The sequence below is a fragment of the Dermacentor andersoni genome, chromosome 7 (assembly GCF_023375885.2).
Source record: "Dermacentor andersoni chromosome 7, qqDerAnde1_hic_scaffold, whole genome shotgun sequence".
Taxonomy (NCBI): domain Eukaryota; kingdom Metazoa; phylum Arthropoda; class Arachnida; order Ixodida; family Ixodidae; genus Dermacentor; species Dermacentor andersoni.
The window spans coordinates 100,733,170-100,753,589 of NC_092820.1; the positions used below are offsets into that span (position 1 = coordinate 100,733,170).

The 20,420-nt window shown below is 46.7% G+C and overlaps 1 protein-coding gene across 1 annotated transcript in view; it reads left to right on the top strand.

Moving 5' to 3' along the window:
• The window catches only part of LOC126534752 (cytochrome P450 2U1-like), a 33,306-nt gene extending 15,873 nt beyond the window's left edge, over window positions 1–17,433 (top strand). Inside the window, exons 6-8 of the mRNA XM_050181996.2 lie at window positions 3,876–4,134; window positions 12,340–12,530; window positions 17,076–17,433. Coding sequence (XP_050037953.2) covers window positions 3,876–4,134; window positions 12,340–12,530; window positions 17,076–17,266 — 641 coding nt within the window. The 3' untranslated portion in view covers window positions 17,267–17,433. The remainder of the gene's footprint in view (window positions 1–3,875; window positions 4,135–12,339; window positions 12,531–17,075) is intronic.
• The last annotated feature ends 2,987 nt before the right edge of the window (window positions 17,434–20,420 follow it).

Here is a 20,420-nt window from a genome sequence, read left to right on the forward strand (position 1 = left end):
GATGCTTTGGATCACGCTGATTGCGAATCTCGGCTGAACCGTAATTCATCTTCAGTGCATGCGTGCCCGTTCAGTATTGAAACATGACAGCGCCCTTGCGGATACTGATTTCAACGCATAAGTTCTATGAGTACTCATGGCTATAGACGTCAGACTCTGGAGTTTTGCAAGACGAGTAGCGCCACCTGCCGGTGCTTAGATGCAGTAATTGAGTTGTATGAACCCCGACTCCTTTGCTAATGGCGTTTTCCACTGGTCGATGAATACTTTGTTTAGCGCAAAACGACAGAGACAAGAAAGACGACAGTACAAGGCGCTTTGACAAGCGCCTTGTCCTGTCGTCTTTCTTGTCTCTGTCGTTTTGCGCTAAACAAAGTATTCATGGATTCGCACCAACTAGCCCGCCAACGCATTGTGCTGAACTATCCACTGGTCGATCTGGAGCGACCGCCTAAATCCTCAAGCGAGAGCTCGGGTTGCACAAATCTGAATCGGCCAGCGGAGCGCAAAAACGCTCCGCGGGGGATCACACAGGAAGTCTGCGTACGCGTGACACAAACCGGTTCCGGAAACCATGCCCCACTTCCGCTCTGTACGTTTCCGCGGCAACCAAACTCGCCTTCCTCCGTGCGTAATTTGACCGCGGCAGTCGCACAGTCCGCCATTTCCATGTCGCGCCCGCAAGGAGTGTGCATGGACAACGTGCATAGAAGGCTTCGTACAGCACCTGCTTTCGTCCGAGCTCTCATCGCTAAACGCGAGCTCTGCAGTAGCACCGAACGCAGCCATTTTGCGAAGCAGCACAATGTTGTGCGTACCAACCGGGTACCAATTTCGCTTGAAGACGGAAGTGACGCGGTCTATTTCTGCCCGAATCCGCGCCTCGGCGGCTGAGCAAGTGAGAGCGATCCGGCGCGGAGCGAGTTGATCCCAAACGAACAGTGGAACGCGCGAACCCGCTCCAGATCGACAAGTGAAACTCGGATTCGTCGCCGCGGAGCAAGAAATCCTGTTCCGAATTGACCAGCGAAAAACGCCATAAGTTGCCTATGCAGCTTGTGACTGCGAAACAATGATTTAACTAGATTTTGGTCCATATTGCGAGTTTTCTGCGCGTTTAACGCCCAGACAGGGAGCTATGAATTTCTCCGCTAGTCGGACGCGCCGCAGAACTGCCATAAAGCGCTTGCTGGCTCACTCGTCAGACTGATCGAGGCAACGGCGGCAACCCCCATAGCTCCGGGTGCTACGAAGAAATGCTGCAATCGACGCTACTGTTGTGTTGTACATTTGCAATGAACGGGAAGGACTGAATAACAACGTTCCGTTTTACCGATTTTCATCGCGATCGTATGAAGAGGAAAGGCGAGAGCGCTGGATACGGGCCGTTCAACGTGTTGGGTAATCCAATTACTTACATTACCCACAACACAGCGGCTCGCTTGAGAAAGTGCGACTATGTTGTTCTGCGGCAAGTGTGCTGCGTAGCCGTGATGGAGGACCGTGGATACCAAGCGAAAACTCAAGAATCTGCAGCCGCCACTTCGTTGGCAACAGGAAAAACAACGTTGTGAACCATCCTGCATATGTGCCATCGATATTTCCACCTGTTATCAGACATCCGCCTCCGCTTGACTCAACAAGTGGAAGGGAGAGATTTGGCTGGTCAGTTTAACCAAACATTTTGGTTCGTTTATGAATTCAAAATCCTGTTCTAGAGCATCGTTGTATCGTGAGCACATTTCTAGTTTCGGTATTTTGTATGTCCTGCGCTGACACCACAAGCACGTTTCGCAATGTGCTGAGCCTGGTCGACTGCGTCTTTCAAATGTGAGCAATAAAGTTGTGTAGGAGCCCTGGATGAGTAATTGCGAAGTAACGCACGTGTGTAAAAAAGAAATGTGTTTATTTGCATTTATTTCTGCGCGTGTGTTGCTTGAAGCGTCTGCGAAAAGTTCAAAGGTACTGAGCGATGCTGTAGCTCCTGCGAGAAAGAAAGACGCGGGGCGCAGGCACTGTAGGAAGCTTACTTTCGTGATGTTCGCACGGTGTTTGCTGCCTTGGAAAACGTTTTCTGTTTGCTGCCCTGAAAAAAGGCTATGGAAGGATTTACTGTCTGTAAATAATTGCGAGCAAAAATATTACGATAAAATGCATAAATATATAGCGGATACTTAAGTATTCTGTTCAGGACATTTTCAATATGAACCAAGTTGAAAAATCTCAGTGGCTATGGCGTTGGGCTGCTGAGCACGAGGGCGCGGGATCGAATCCTGGCCACGGCGGCCGTATTTCGATGGAGGCGAAATGCGAAAACACCCGTGTACTTAGATTAGGTGCACGTTAAAGAACCCAGGTCGTCAACATTTCCGCAGTCCTCCGCTACGGCGTGCCTCTTAATCAGAAAGTGGTTTTGGCACGTAAAACCCCATAATTAAAATTTTTAATTTGAAACGCTTAGATTTTTATGCTGATATGCCTATAAACGAACCTGGTGCTCTCTGTACTTGCGAGTTGCAGCACGCCGAAATAACACCTAAGCTTCCTCCCTTTCCGAAGCGTGGATGGGCGGAAGAAGTTTTCCAGGTCCTTGATTTTTAGGAAACCGTGCCTCAACACAACCGAAAGAGGAGGGTCCATTGTGGCCTATGCACCTTCGCTTGCGGACAACTCTTTTGCACTACTCAGTTCGTGCCAAGGCTGTGATGGGTGCGCTGGTGACGGGTTTTTCCGCAGCGCCGCCTGGACAAAGCCGGAGGTCTATGAGTACTATGGGTGGTTTGTTTATATTAACTCTGTGTCAATGGCACTGAGCAAACGGCCATGGTCCTATTAGCGTTACGCTGCCGTGACTTTTCGATGCACGTAATGGCGCCTTCTGACAAAGCGGACTGCTGCTGAGTTAGCGGAGCGTAGAGCTTCTCGTACGGCTGCAGCTAGGAAACGTCAGGGCTCAACCAACCACCGTGCAGGGCGCAGCTGCACCTCGCCGTGCACGCCGGGTGGACAATGCGGTTCGTTTTTGAGAAAATGACCCTCAAAAGACTTCACCGCAAACAATCTCACCTACGTGCTCCCGAAAATGAGGCCCCACAGCTTCGCCGCCAAGAACCAGCACTACGCGAACCTGCGTCCGATATGTGTATGCGCATTACACCACTTAAGTCCATGATCACTACTTGCAGTAGGCATCCTCAAACAGCTTAAGACGAGCTGCGAGGAGGCAGATCCTTAAGTTTACGCTGTGACTGGACTACGCCTTTCACGCAGGCCTGGCATTTTTGTTTGTGCGCACTTCTGCTGTGCGCCTCATCGCGTCGCCGGCACTTTATGTTCACAAGCTTAGTTTGGCCAAGAAGAAAAAGAAAGAAAGAAAAAACGGACTTCACTTAGACTCAGGGTCAGAAAGTTCCAGTCGCCCGCGCCCACTCGGACTCGGACCCGCCCGAATCCTACACATACGGGAAAATCCAAATTCACGGGTAGATCTGAGTCTGAGTGAGTCGATTCATGAGTTTGACAACCTATGATAGCACGTAAGAATAACAGTTTCCTTTGAAAATAGCAGTCTTGAAACTTGGTGTGTCAAAAGTGGCATTTAAGGCCCTCTTCGACTGAAAGCTGACGTATTCCTCAGGATGCTGAGTCCCTTTGACATTATAGCATGAACGATGTTCTGAACAGCAAGCTAACATGACTGTACACTACTGCAGGCACAACAGCATTCTTTCTTTTTTCTTTCACACTTATAGCGGGGGTTTACAGCAAAGACACAATTCCTGTCGAAGAACGCGGATTGCTCTCGTTCTATTGCTCCATATTGAATCTGTATTTTTTAAAGAATACGGATTGCCATTCACCTGAATTTTGTGCAGACTGCTACCTCGTTGGCAACGTAAACTCCTTCCTCATGGCTGGTACCTTCAGCCCAACCAATACGATGACGTGGCAGATGCTGAATTTTGCGAGAAACGCCGACACGGTCCAAGCGCGGGTGCAACGTGAAATTGATGACGTGGTCGGCCACGATCGGCAGCCAACGTGGGAGGACCGGAAGCAGATGCCGTATACGTTGGCCTGTGTCTGGGAAGCGGGCCGATGGAAGACCGCTAGCCCTCTTGGCCTTCCGAGAGAGTAAGCATGTGCAGTTCACCCGTACGTCTGAATGTGACTTTCTTTTGGCATGAAGCAGCATCAGTAAGCAAAATTGTAAAGCACAACATACAGAATCTGCAGAAGGCTCTACGACCGTTTTACGCTGTGCTTCCCCCCTGGAAAGAAAGTCTTAAATAATCTCTACGAAGTATAAAAAATTCAACATTGTTTCGTGGGCATTGTGGAAGTTAAAAGGAAGTAAATATTAGAAAATAAAATAAATATTAACGCTAATCATTGGCCGACGCCACGAGCAAATTTTGTGTCGTAACCATATCTGCTGTACTTGCGCGGTAAACAGATTTTCCGATGTTGCGAAAAGCTGACCATATCGTTAACAGAATCAATGCTTAGTATCGGCGTATTCCCGTAACACCACTGTACCTTGTAGCATTAGGACAACTCCTAACGTCATCATTGCTAAAGATACCCAGAGAAAAGCTCACGAGTGGAGGTTGGGTTTAAATAAGCACCCCACCATTACGAATTGGATGTTCTGTCGCTGCTACACTACCACATTACATTTGTGGGGGACAGAATGTTATCGGCTTACTCTTAGAGTTCTCAAAATAATTTCAGTGGGTTACAATTGAAGAACGTTTGTTGCAATACACGTAGTGAACACTCTAAGAAAAATTTACACCCTTTGGGGCTTATCTTGTTCCACAGCAATAATCTCATCTGTCTTGCGCGCGTTTCCTTTCTTTAACGCTGCGAGCTCGGTACATCCCAGTCACGAACGGCATGCGCGTTATCAGTGTGACGCAGCATTCCCGTCAGGAAAGTAGCGAGCGCCAAGTTTTCAAGAAAGGAAACGCAAGCTAGGCAGATGACGATTATCGTTGTGGGACAAATATACACGCCAAAGGGCGCAATCGTTTTAAGAGTGAAGGTAGCTGGTCAGCGAAGCTGCGGTATCATGTCACCCGATACACCAATGTAACGTAGCCTTGAACTGGGTCCTGCCGAGTCTGAGCACGATGTCGCTGTGCATATTCACATTGCTGTTCATTTTGTCGCTCATCGTATTCGCCCTGCTAATCAGTCGTCTTAAATGCGCGTGGCTTGCTTCGGGCAGGAACCACCGAGTCCGGCCTGACCTGAGCACGGCGCCTTGCTGTACATCGGCATTGCGGTTCCAGTCGGCGGCCATCGTGTAGGCGGGGGTCTAACTATGGGAGTTCTAACTATGCGTGGCCTTTCTATAGCGCTTTCGCAACAGAAATCAAATCGGTTGCTCGGCGTAGTTTTCTTTTACATACGAAAGTGTAGTGACGTCACTTCTTGTTTCGTATACTACATTTGCCCTTCGCCTGCAGCTTTAGTAAACGTAATTTCTACTCGGATACGCTTGCGGCGAACCCTATGCCCGCATAGCCGGCACTTCCGCTCCCTGTAATCGCGGAGGCGAGCGCCATACGGTGGTCCTGGAAGGAATCCAGCGACTACAAATACAGTTTTGGATATGAGGCGAAGAAATACCGGGATGCTAGTAATAGCAGTTTTGCTGTGACGCACCTGCAATTGTTTATATCCTGGCGGAACGTGTCTCCTAAATATACAAAAGGGCCAATCGAGTAAACAACACTTCGCGTCATTGTTTTCTCTCATCTCGCAAAAGTTATCTGTAACCTTGAAGGGCCCAACAAAAGCATATTACTGAGTTATATTACAGGCAGCATCAACAAATATGATACCAATTTGTGATGGCGAAGGAATCCTACAAAGTATTGTGAATTGAAAAGACGTACTACGCCATGAAGCGGAAACTGGAGAGATTTCTAGCCTATTCCACAGCTTCTAGGATTTCGGACACTGAGGTGTAGCTTGCTTGAATGACCGAATGCGAGTTCTTCCATACCTGAGGTACGCACGCCTTGTGCCATCGTTTAAGCAGAAGTCTTCGCACAGAAATCCGCGGCTGTCAGAATCCAACCGGTTTCTTTCGCCGTTTAAGTGCACATCTACGGGGGGAGTTTCAGCCTCATGCAACCGACGGACAGGTGCGATACAAATTGCATCACGTCAAGAATCAGTTTGCTCACTTGCAGAATAAAAAATAGACAAGTCTGTGAGCTGCGTACAATGGTGTTTAAATGAAGACCAATTTTGAGCACCGCTCATGCAAATATTCTTTCCCTGGTACAACTGGGGTTCCTACACCGTACATTTTCTTATCACGATATCAACGTTGGGAATCCTGTAGGAGAATTCCCGCCGTTGTCGCCGGTGTCGCCGTGAGGTTCCATATGAACTCTGTGTGGGATGTGATCATATCGAGCCGCGCACGACGTGCGAGGTATACCTTGCGTGCAGGAGCCTCGAAAGACGTTGGTTTGATGGGCGCCGTCTCCTACTCGCCCTGTTGAGGGTGGAAGGGCAGGCGGCTCCTCGATTCAGGCCTGAATGCGCATGGCGCGGCTGAAGGTATGCGCTACTCCGCCCATTAGCTTAGAACTAATATTCGGCGGGTGCAAAAGCTAGCAGAGCCGATAGGTCACGTAATCGCAAGTTTCGGAGACGCATTGGAGCTTGAGGTAGCACGAAGAGTTCGCTCCCCTCTTCCTTTGTTTCAAATATCACCTACAGCGCGTACATCGACAGGGACCAACAGAACGACGAAGACAAGCGCTGACTTCCAGCAGATTTTTATTTTGAGTAACACGCATATATACTGAGACACCAAGACAAAAGGGCCCTCCACAAAGCATACAACCGACATGAGTATGCATTCAAAATTCAAAGAAACCATGAGCGCCGCCTTACGGTGAATGAGAGCGCATGTGCGACTTCAAAAAAAAAAAAAAAAAAAGAAAGAAAGAAAACCAGTTCTTTATCTGTTAATTCAATTGACGGCCTACTTACCCAGTCACCTTCAGCAATCGCTGCTGCTTCAATGATAAGTCTAGCGCATTTATTAGGATGCGTAGCTAAGATAGTGGTTTCTTCAAAAAGCGGGATATAGCCGCAAATTGTGCCCAATAGACACCCAGAAACCCTTCCCGTCCTTTGCGCCCTTTATTGCTATGTTTTTGCAACCTAACCTTGAGACATCTACCTGTCTGCCCTATATAAGACCGACCGCATTTCAGGGGTATCTTGTACACAAAACTTTTCGAACAAACTGTATACTTTTTCTATGATTAATCCTGTCAGAACTAATCCTGTTGCTAAGTAACGTAGGACTTGCAGTCCTATGTTCGATTCATCCTACTTGCCTCAGCTTGCAGAACGCAAGCGACAGCTTGCGTTCGATTACCGAGGCAAAGACAGAGCGCTATCTGTCGCTTGCGTTCTTTCTTTGCCTCGGTAATTGCTATCAAGAAAGTAATGCTTAAAAACGGAGTAAATTCAGCAGAAAAAATAATAGTCAACCCAATCTTGTGAAGGTGGTTGGTCAGCAAAGCTGTAGAAATGTTGCGCCTAATGTAGGGCATTTTTTCAACCACCGATCCCTTGATGTGCGCCCATCACGCACATGGCTCTTCAAAATAATATATGACACAAACTGAAGTTTCAATGTATTTTAAAAAAAAAACTTCGTTTTCCTTATTACTTTGAAATGACTGCTGTAACTTCATTGTGGTCGCCATGATACACATTGATGCTTTCAATTCTTGTTTGGGAAATTGTTTTTGGTCAAAGTTAAATTGATTCATGACCTGCGTACGGTAGATGGTAGATGTAACCAAGGCCAAACTCTTCCAAGAAGTGGGTGAACCACTGCTTTGTTTCCGGTTTTGACATGTCTACTTAACGACTCCGACAACGACCACCGGTGAGAGATTGGCGACAACATACGTTGAGCAACGCAGAAGTGCGAGCGACTCGTCATTAATCATGTGGTTTGATGGTTTTTTATTTGTGCGTTTCATAATCCTACAAGCCATTCATGTACATTGGAGAAGGCGCAAGCAAGGAGATGAAGAGATGAAGACGAGGATCGAGGAAGCGCTCATGTGGTTGTTCCGCCATCTCAGCATCTCCGTGTATATATTGCATATATTTTGCCTTTTCTGCATAGTCTTTTTTCCGTCATACTTCTGGTATAGGGGCAGGGCACCAACTCGATACAACAAAGCTCCGCAGTGGCCGACATTTCGCTCTTCCCACAATGACACAAGAGACGGTTCCCGCCGTAACAGTGACAACGTCAACGGTTGTCGTTACCCAGCAAAGAGACAAAGGCACGTTTTCTGGGACTGATGATGTCGACATTGAAGAGTCGTTGGTGATCCACAAGCGCGCAAATAAGAACAACCGATAGGATGATACAGTCATGTTGGCCAACATCCTATTTTATTTTCAAGGGAAAGCGAGGGTGTGGTTCCAAAATCACGAAGAGGAAATTGGAAAGCAAGATACCTGCAAGAAAAAAGGTGCATGCTCTGTTTGGCAAGTCTCTTGTCGAAAGACCGCGGCGAAGAAGGAGCTAGCATTATGTGCCGAAACATCGACGGAATCCTACCTGTCTCACATGCAGGATGTGATGGCCATTTGCCGAAGAGCGGATGACGGTATGGCTAAGTCTGAGAAAGTGGGAAACCCCCTAAAATAGATAGCAGATGACGCGTTCAATCTGTTCATCTGCAAGGACATGGTGGATGCAATTAGTGATGAGTGCAAGCGTGTTAAAAATGCCAAAAGGGGACGTATCACCCACCAGTTCACTCGACTTCCTCACACGGCAGCAACATCATCGTGCGATGACGCACCTGCGTCATAGGTGCTGCTAACCGTGGAACACGTGACGATCATACCGCGTGAACTTGAGGCTACGTCTGCTGCTTCCCCATGCCCCCGTGCCTGTGAGTCCAGTTCTACCGCGATACCACTTGTCCAAGCCATCGTTCGTCAGGAGCTATCTAATGCTGGCCTGGACTGTGCATGCGCCGTCGCTTTGTCCCACCAACTGACAGTTTCCTAGGTTACTATGCCCAAGGCCAGAGGCTACGTCGCCGTCATCAGGCCGAGTAGAGGACTCCTGACGACCGGGCCATTTGATTTAATTGCCGTTGGACTGGTCACGTCGCCCGCTATTGCGTTAACCGGTGGTCTTGGCCCCATGAGTTTTATGCTCCTAGCCGTCACCCTGAGACCAATTCTGGCCGCTTCAAGCCTTACTGCGAGTCCCCTCACGCCAAAGGTGATGACGCTCCGACCATGTCGTACCATCGTTGACCATCTCCGCATGGTAACCAGTCCCATTCGCGTTGTCTCGTCGCCCATCATCTCGCTCCCAACAATTCCGCCACCCTCCATCTCCAGTTGGACACCCACATCCGGAAAACTAGATGTTGTAGCTCCCGGAGTTGAAGTTACATTGACGTTGAAGTTACAATCTCTTGACGTCAAGTTTGCGTAACCGCTGACGCAAGCATCGGACGGTCACCCTCAGGGTTGTCTGAACAGACGAATCAAATGCTCTCCTCGTTCACAGGAGGTCACTTCTGTTTGCTTGAAAAACGAATAGCATTGTCTAAACTAAGCGGCCTGTCTTATCTAATTGGCTAAGAAGAGGCGAGGAGCACGCTCAAGTGGAGACGTTTTCGATGGGACCGAGCCGGCCCACTGAAAATCGATAACAGGATGAAGAGGGTGAGAGAGTGGTCCCGGCGTCTGCGCTTGGTCTGCTCACCCTTACATTGCTTGCGGTGGATGGTCGAAAATCGCAGCGGCACGCAACGGAAGCTTAATAACTACGCTAAAACAGATCCTCAGCAAAGAATAGTCGGCAGAACGAGGTCTTAAACGTGCCGAAAGTGCTCGAAAACGTTACATGGCCACTCAGAAAGCTTTATTATACGCAAATAAACCCATGCTCTCCGGCAGGTGCGAGTAGCCAGTGCCTGAGCAATCGGCGGCAGCCATCTTTTATTCCTTTCAGAACGGGGAGCTTGCGGCTATTCAGTAGAAAATTCAGTTTTTTTTTCGGCATACTAATGCATCTTTAACGCATACACGTCCCTATGACGCGGTGACTTTTTGCAGTTTAGTGACGGCGCGTGACAGGCAAGTGAAGTGCGTGTAACCCGAAAACTTTTGACCTGTAGCCGAGGGTTAATGGCTAAAAGGCGTCGAATCAGAAGTAACTATTTTTCTCTTGTTCTGTAAAGTCATGTATAATCAGTGTGTACCCGTCATGTCAGATGGGGAGCTATCGCAGTTTTTTGTGACGACGCGTGAGAGACAGGTAAAGTAGGGGTGGTCCAAAAAATATTTTGACCAATCGTGGTGGGTTGATCGCAGAATTGGAATAGAAAAGTTTGGAATAGTCTTACGTTATAGCGGCCCAGGTATTAGTAAAATAACTGAATTTCTGGAAACAAAATGCGTCAGAAAATTCGTAAAGTATAACTCGCACACAACCTCTAAACATGAAAGCATCGGAATGTAATCTGAATGTACGAGGAAGCATAATTATGTTACGCGGAAACTCAAACACAAACCCCTTTTCGAACTGCCGTTTGAGGTTTATCTTAGCAGAAGCGGCGCGCCCAAGAAAGCTCGGTTGCGTGCATAGCGTTTGACGCCAGGAATACATTACGGTTACATAAGCTGCATTTGCCGGGAAGCATGAGAAGCAGTGAGGCACCTTTGAATTCTATCGCGTGGCAGTCTTAAAGGCGCAACCTAAACGTCCTCTATATATCAATCAATGTCTTTTTACTTATACTTGCCTGCACTTTTTTCGTTTTTAATGTACACGCGTGCGCCATTAATCATACCTTAGGGTTGATCCTAGGCGCGATAAATAAATGAATGATTGATTTATTCGTTTCCGCGCATATCTTGCTGGCTTGTGAAATCAGATAAATGCTAAATGTACCGGCGGTTAATAAAAATTTGTGCATTGGAACGCCAAATAATTTTACGTGAACGTGAATCTTTATTCACATAGTAAGTGCACGCTAAAGTATGTTCCCCATCACTGAGCAATTATCTGGCTTAGTTGCAGAAAATTAGTGATCGTGAGCATGTAGCCGGACATCACTACTCTCTCGCTTCTAGTGAGATGGATATGAGCTGGGATTCATAGGCATATGCTGGAAGTGAAGTAACTACTAGCCCTTGAATAAAAACTGATCCTTGTGATCTCTCTGCACTGTAAATAAAAAGGCCATTGAACAGGGCGCTACACGGAGGCATAGTTTCCTTCGTTTTGACTGTGCGTCGTTTAGAAGCATGAGCTCAGTATCATAGGCAATGGTTTAATAAGCAGTACTTACACGACAAATAATGTAATAACCTTGTAAATCTTGACGGTACAAAGAGTGAGTGCTGAGGGACCAGGCGCCTGGAGGAGAAATAGGGCAGCAGCGGTTTGTTTTATTTGTTGCTCTTTGTTTCTGTAATTCTTTTTGCCAGGGTTGTAAAATAGAAAAAAATAGATTTCACATACTGGATTTTATTGAGTGTGTTCCTGATAACGTAAGAGATCATTCTCACAATAAATCATGAAATACGCTGCCGTAAACTATAGGAGCAGGCTTTACGAGGTTGGTTATACCAGTTACTTACTGAATATTACTTTTTATCACTGCATCACAGTACGTAATACGTGACCACAATTGAAGCCAAATAAAAGCTATTGAACAGGACCTAAATGTAGAGAGCATGCTAGCCTCCATACCTTCAGCCTTTATATAGACGACCTCGGCGCCTTAAAAAGGGCACTGGCACTCTGTCAATATGAACACGGCAATGTGCTAAATGTTTACATCACAGAAAGCAACAAAGATTACGTAAGCTCTAGGACCGCCATAAATAAGACTGTTGCATGGTTACAGAAAATTTAAGTTTTTGTGGTTTCGCAGTAAGCTAAATTTGCACGGCGTAGAATGCCACAGGAATGAAGCATATTTAGACGAACCAGGGTTGGGAATACATACCCTCGCACCTCGGCACGTACACGCCACTGCAAATGGAATGCGTAAGTAATGAAACACTGTACATTAGGCTCTTTGAAAAAACTACTCCCGATGCTTCACTCGATGGCGGGTCAGCGAACAAGTTGTCTGTCTTCAACTGACTAGCAGACAGTCATGTATAAATGGAGGAAAAAATATTGAAATTATTTGAAACAAGTTATCGCATATGTGCGCGTAACGTCAACCGGGGGTGAGCTACGTGGCTAATAATAAAAAAATGCGATGTGAAAATGCTTGTTGCCCCTTCTTTCAGGTGCGCAGAGGATGTCGTGGTTGGTGATTTCTTCCTACCGAAGGGCACTGTTGTTCTTCCGAATATTTGGGCGGTTCACAACGACCCTACTCTCTGGAAAGAACCTACAAAATTTGACCCGGGACGCTACCTGAACGAAGATGGGACATTGCTTTCGCATAAGCCCGAACATTTGATACCCTTTTGCATCGGTAGGTGATGTTCTATTACAAAACATGCAAAAGCAGGAACGCTAAATCGCAGCGTGACGAGGACAAGAGAGATTGTAAAGATCAGGTGTTGCTAAATGTCACATGTAAGGCAAATTTTTCATTGCACAGTGACTGCGAAAACGCCTAAACAAAGCGCTTTTGGCGTTGAATTCCATGGTAAGCACATAAATACCTAGGAACACACTGGGGCACTAAATAAATTGTCCAACTAAGCTCAATTGATAAAATAGAATTGAGCCATGCAGGAAACGTTTCTCTTTCTGTGATCGGTGTCTCATAAGAGAATGAAGTGAGTTGGCAAAAATTGCAGAGTTGCATTTTCCAATTTAACCCTTTTAACGTCAGGAGATATTGAAAACGTACGCTCGCGGTTACCCGATTGTTCATTGATAAACGAAGAGCCATTTGCTCCCCATACGAGCAAACAATCACGCCTAACTTGTTGTCGAAAACGCTCAACGTGGCATAAGGCACACGTGAAGACATGCACAGATAACAACTATTTCTGCATTCGGCAAAGTAGAGCTTTGCAGCGTAGCTCGTGACTACAAGTAAGGGATTTGCTGGCGACACCCAAAGCTGTTCCTCAGGCTTGAAAGTTTAGTTCAGGAAAACACAGAAAGCGATGCATATGTTGTAACTTCGGATAATAATAATAATATTTGGGGTTTTACGTGCCAAAACCACTTTCTGATTATGAGGCACGCCGTAGTGGAGGACGCCGGAAATTTTGACCACCTGGGGTTCTTTAACGTGCACCTAAATCTAAGCACACGGGTGTTTTCGCATTTCGCCCCCATCGAAATGCGGCCGCCGTGGCCGGGATTCGATCCCGCGACCTCGTGCTCAGCAGCCCAACACCATAGCCACTGAGCAACCACGGCGGGTGTAACTTCGGAAGAAAGACCTGTAGTAATATTGCATAAATACAATGTCATTACATTGCAGACAAAAAACGAAGACAAAAGATATGTGTATGAAACATGATCTATAGTAGCGCACAATAAATAAAAAAGAAACAATGCGCGTCAGAAACAATACTAAAAAGTTGTATTTTGGTCATCGTCATGCACGAAGGTCATGCACTGCGGCAGCTTTCAAGCTGCCGCAGTATATGACCTCTTTTTCAACACGAACGTATGTGACTGGTGGTCGTGCAGCCTCACTCCATCATAGATGGGGCCGACAGTTCAGGGTAGCCACACACAAACCGGGATCGATGCGGGTGTCTATACGTAATATATGTTTCCTAGGGTGCGGAAGGAACTTGCACGTCGAAAGTCGAACCTGAAACATTGTGCTAAACAAACGGGGATAAAGAAAGATACACAATTACGAGCGCTTTCGTTGTCCCCGTTGGTTTAGCGCAACCTTTCACCATGAATCAATTCAAACTAGGCCGGCTCAGAGTGGTAAGTAGAACATGTGACTACCAGCTCTTTCGACTATGGAAGATGAAAGTCCCAGTATTCAGGCACATCGTTTCGCTGTTGCTGCTGCCCACGTATGAGGACAAACTCTATAGGACCTTACATCTTGCTATGGTATTTTTTCAGCAGTCCAGGTGTGATTGAGACATTCCGCAAGAAAAAGAAACATCCGGCGCATTGTCGTGGTTAAAATTACGCTGAGCTTGTTCGAGTTAGCGATGTAGCAGCAGAAGCGTATGACAGGAAAACAGGTTCGTCGCCTGTAGCTGCTAGATAATAGCTCGAAAAGAACAAAAGCGATGATGTTTAGCGAAGCACTGAACGGTGCTGGTTGGTAGACATTCGTGATTGTATTGAGCTTACTATTGTAGTGACGGAACAACTTGAAGAATGCACATAAAAGAACAAGAAATGGACGTGCGTATCGCAATACGTTCACTTAGGCTGCGCACGCCCATTTCTTGTTCTTTCGTATTCGTTCTTTAAGTTCTGCCGTCAGTATAATGCTAAGCGCAATGCAATCATGAAAAAGCGATGATGCTTGTGGCGGGAAAAACGTCCATGAAAAGTGTATACACAGTTAAGTAGTAAACGCATCGGAGTATACTTAGGGCTTCTGTAATGCTTGTGTCACAGTAGCACACAACTATGTGATGTCTCTGCCAGTGAGTGATCAGGCAAGGGCTCTAACGGGAAACGGTGTTTATTGCCCGAAGCTTACGGGCTCATGGTTACATAAGGAATCAGCGGTTAGGGCACATAGCACGACATTATAAGCACTGTGCGCACATGCGCAATAACAGCAGTCTGCTTATAACGTTCACGTTCCTGCTTGTGACTTATGTGCTGGTCGACGATTTCGAATTGGATAGCGTCGATCCTCGTCGCCCCGTGAAGTTTCAGCCTGCGACGTCGGTGGTCAAGGATAAACACTAGCTGGAGGTACTGAAAGTGCTGGTCCCGATCCGGGGTCGCTGTGGGGCTCCACGGAGAACCCTTCGTCTTGAACGACGTTTTCCGCAGTCACTGTCGTGCTTTGATGTAACTGGTTCTTGTGACGCCGCCACTCCAAGCATCCTGAAGGGGTTGATACACGAACCTTGAAATACAATGGTCCAGTCTGAGCTGTCACAACTGCTGGCATGCATTTTGGCTGTCCCCTGTAATCGCGTGCGATAACATGATCATCAAGAGTCACTTCGCGCACTCGAGATGGTCGGTTCACCCTCTGTTTGAACTGTTCGTAAGCCAACCTCTTAGCACGTCAAAGCGCCTACGCAAACGTCGACCCAGCAATAAGTTGGCCGGCGCCTCGTGCGTTGTAGCGTGAGGAGTGTTCCGATAGGCGAGCAGAAACTTGAAACCCTGACACCTCGCTCTGACATACGTTTCAAGAGAGCCTCTAGGTTTATTAAATGTTCTTCAGCGGTTTTTCCCGTGACTAAAATGTCATCGAGATAACATCGAGCATCGATCGTGTCCATTACTTTCTGAAAAATACCTGGCGCTGACGCAATTCCAATAGGTAGCCTGTTATCAGTAAACAGACCTTTCTGCGTGTTTAACGTCAAGTACTTCTTCGACTCTTCGGCCATGAATACTTGCTGGTATGCCCTGTTCAGACCGCAGGCAGCCGGTAGTGCGTGATGTCAAGTGAGGGGTTTATCGTCGTCTTATAATCCCCACATAAGCGTGTGCTGCCATCTTTCTTTATCACGGGCACTGCGGGCGTGGCATACTCCGCTGCATTCACTGGCGTGAGAATTCCTAGTTCAAACAATTTTGCTATCTCGGCTTCGACAGCTGACTGCAATAGGTCATGGTTGCATCAGGAATCAGCGGTTAGCGCACATTGCACAGCATTATAAGCACTTGTGCGCACATGCGCATTAACAGCAGTCTGCTTATCAGGCGCGCTATCGCCGACGTAGCAACTATACTGCGAGATTGAAAAAAAAATGTGGATACAATCAGTGTCACGCACCCAGTAGCCTAAGCTGTTGACTCAGTAATGCAGCAGCCAGCAGATAATATTCTATATGAGTTGGTGCTCATTGGCGCACACCCAATGCCATATGACCAGTGGCCCAAGTAGTGTTTACAGCCAGCAGTGCAGTACACCGAAAGGCAAGAAGTAAACAAAGATTCACTTGGAGAAAAAAAAAGTGAATATACAACGCACTATTGGAATCTAAATGATGCGAAGCTTGTTACCGTTATCGGGTTAGATGCCTTACCGGGTCACACGAGCACCGCCTCCTTGTCAGTTGTTGTCAGCTGACGGTGTTACGAGGACGATGGAAAAGTATTGCGCCCGTAGAGGAAAGAATCTCGCTTAGAGGCCTATGGCACAGATAAGTACGGTAGATATATAGATATATTTAAGGCTTCAGTGCCGCTTGTCTGACGGAGACACGTACCATTTGCGGTTCTTTAAATCTTCACGTACCTATGAATAAACCCTGCTACTACTGCCTATTCTGGAGTATTGTCATTAATAAGCCCATTTTCACTGACTCATACGTAGTTTCACATAACTAGCGACCCATGATGTCTATTCGTTCGGGCGCACAGCAGAAACCCAAAATTTCGCAAGTCGAGACATCAACCAGCCAGCGCGTAGCACATAAACGACAGAAGCTGTGAAGTGGAGCAAAAAGGCAAAGAAACGGCTACTTCCGAATACTTATTTCAAGACAACTTTCGCGAAATCTATGTTGAAAGAAGATATAGACAATTCAATACCCTTAGCGAAGGACTAGCGCTACTTGAGAACTAATTCCCTCCTCTCCTGTTCATCCCCAGCCAAGTCTTGTCATCCCTGTCAATAAATGTACTTTCTATAAATGGCTGGTGTTTCTGCAACTCCGCCAGCTGCCTCACGCGACCTGATTTCCTATCCCCATCGTGGAAACCTGTTCTGACTAGTTTTCTAAGGTCATTGTCATAACTGTATATGGGCCTTGTATTTGGGGTTGCGTATGGGCTTTGTATATGTGTTGCGGATCATCGATCATATATTTTCAACACTCTCTATGAGACAACCCCCATAAACTCGTTAGTAGTAGCGTATAAATATTTCTTCTTTTTACAGGCCCCCGAGCTTGCCCAGGAGGCACGTTCGCCACAATGGAGATATTTCTCCTGGTCACGTTTCTGCTTCAGAAATATCGCGTCGTTCCTGAGAAGCCAATTGACTGTGACTTGGACTCCCAAGAGATCGACCTCTCGCACGTCAGTCACATCAAACTGCGCTTTTTACGAAGAAACACGTCGAATTCCTAAAGGAGTGGTGCCATGCATGTATACATTTTTGCCATAGTCGCTAAGTGCACATTTCGGAAAGTAGACAATTAATTTCGACACCTCTCAGAAGTATCTTCCTGCCTGGGCTCACAGTACAAGGGTTGCGCTTCCTAGTAGTCGTTTGTTTGCTGGTCCAACTTCAAGGGAATTCCACTGCCATGACTGAAGGTCCCTAACCAAGGGTGCTATTGCGTAAAGCTATTCCAAACTATTGTATTCAATTTCTGCAATCAGTCCTCCATGATTCGTCAATAAATTTCCCGGCCGCCCCTACTTCGCCTGTCTCTCGCGCATCGTCACGAAAATCGCGAAAATGTTACATCTGATATGATGTGTGCATGATTACTGCACTGATTATGCATGATGAGACCGAACGAAAGAAAAATTATTTCTGATTCGACGCCTTTTTCGCCATTGTACTCTGTCATTCATCAAACGTTTTCGAGCTGCACCCACTTCGACAGTCTGTCACGCGACGTCAGAAAACCGCGAAAACTCACCTCGTCAATGAGACCTGTAAGCGTTAAGGACGCATTTATATGCCGAACAAAACTGATCTTTTTTTTACTGAATAGCCGGAGACTGCCCCTTTCCGAAAGAAATAGAAGATGGCTGCCCGAAGATTGCTTTGGCACAGGCTACTCGCAGCGGCCAGGGAGCATAGATTTTCTTGCATATAATGAACACTTTCCCGTTGCAGTATAACGTTATAGAGACCTGTAGACACGTATACGACATCGCTTTGCGAACTCTTCTTTTTTAGCGATCCGTTCTGGCAGCATTTCTACTTTCCATTGCACGCCACCGCGATTTTTTATCAGGCACCCTAAGCTAAGTAAAGAATAAGCGGGCAAATCGCAGACGCCGGCACCGCCCTACTCATCCGGTTGTCTACTTTCACTGTGCTGGCTCGGCTCTATCGAACCCCTCTCCACTTTAGCGGGATCCTCGCCTCTTTTCAGCCAATTGTATAAGAAAATCTGCTCAATGTAGGCAATGCCATTCGCTTCGAAAGAAAAAAAAAAGTGCCCTTCCACTCTGTGAAGAAGGATCACCAGCGAAGCAGTGTATGTGGGCCCCTGAATGGCGAACTGCACTTCCGCCGTGGCTCGGCCCGGCATTGCAGTACCTTCGGGATCGGTGCACGTATGGCGAATGCTTAACGCCTGCTTCACCTTCGCCGCGTGTCGGCCCTGCATTGCACACCTTCGGGATCGGCCCAAGTATTGGGAGTGCTTCACGCCTGCTTTACCTCCGCCGCGGGTCGGGACGGTATTCCACTATCTTCGGGATCAGCCTACGTATGGCGAGTGCTTAACGGCTGCGTCAGCTCCACCGCGGGTCGGCCCGGCATTGCATTATCTGTGGGATCGGCCCACATATGGGGAGTGCCTAACGCCGCTTCACCTCTGCCGCTTGTGGGCACGGTATTGCACCATCTCCAGGATCGGCCCACGTATCGGCAGTTTTTTTTTGCTTACCAGCCAACAACGACACGAAAATTTCCTTGGACGGTTAAGGTACACAGCTTCGCTGTAAAAAGTGACCTACTCTAAATGAGAAGCGCGTATGATTGGCTTTTCAAACAATGCTGCGAGTTACCGCCCGATGCTTGCGTCGGCGGTTACGTAAGTTTGACGTCAGGGAATAAAAACAGATTCGAATAGCTTTACGTTTACGGCCCCAACACACGAAGTATAAAGCACATCTGGAGGGCTATGAATTACGTTGACCCTCGAGCGTGCAACGTTTGGCGTTGCAGTGGTCTACATACTACCATACTTGCACACTGGCCTCGTTGATATAGTAGCCACCGCGGCCGTCAGTCATAGCCGCGGCGTGTGCTCAGTTTTCGAACGTGGCGACCATAGTGCCCTAGCACTCTCGACATAATTATGAAATAACTAAATGGACTGATAAGTAGTAGCTTCTAATAGCCACCTGGAATCTTCTGTCTGCACGTTCACTTAAATTTGTCCAGAAAGCTTGGAGGTTCCAGGAAAAAGAAAAGGACAGAGATGTAACATACCTGGTTCGATATTTAAATTTGAAACAAAATTTATAAATTGCAGGGAAGTTATAATGTCACGCTTTGCTCAGTGCCTCACAGCTTCTGAATCTTTTGGGATACGAAACAGTGTACACAAATTCAATACTTAAATAATTGCATGTGCCGTAAGCAATGGAAATATTCATTCATGAATCGCACTTATTCACAATTGAAGAGCAATGGTGACATTTTTGTTTAATGGCTTAATGTATAATTTATCAACAATGGATAAACAGTAGAAATAGCAGCCTGGAGCGGGCATTGCGACATGTTACTTTTGCAATATTTCGGTTGTTTGGCTAACGCATCGCTTTTTGACCATTCATGGTGTCCTTACTGTGGTCTCGTCGCCGCCAAAAGTTTCTCCGGTGGCAGATCTTTTTGTCACACTACTTTTCATAATTGAATAAACAATTTCCACAAAACATACTTGGACTGCACCAATGCTGAGCGTCGCTGAAATACTGCATGAGAATTCCAGAGGTCGCGTAGGCAATTTCCAACAGACTACACATATGAAATCTACAAAAAAAGAACTACAAGAGCAGCTGGCAAATCTACATATAATATTGCACTTAGACGTCGTGAGAGCTAAAGTTGACCTGCATATCTGCTGTGAAATAGGAGCTAAGCTGCCTCAGGTGGAAAGAGGATATGCTAAGCAACTGCCAGAAATGTGAAGCATGCTGCAAATGCACTCACAAAAATAGGGGCATAGTAATTTAATTGTTGTTACATCCTTAACCGATAAAGCTACGTTCATGTGTCAACAGGTGTGAAGACACGTGGAATCGCCTTTATTTTGGGCAGTATATGCAGGGCTGAGATTGCAGATTTGAATATACTAGACTTTATTACCGAAAGGTGATACTTGTTTAGTAAATTCTGAAACACGGAACTTTTCTGTGTGCGTTCTTGGTGTATATAGCCAAGTGTAAGCCAATGTGAAAAAAAAAATGCCCACGGGTTTCAGCGGTCTTGTTTTAATTTGTGGTTTCCTGTGCCCACATTTGAGTCAATATTTCAAGCACGCATTTAGGAGGTCCTCGACCAGCTCTTTAAGGAAATAGCAAAAGCACGCAT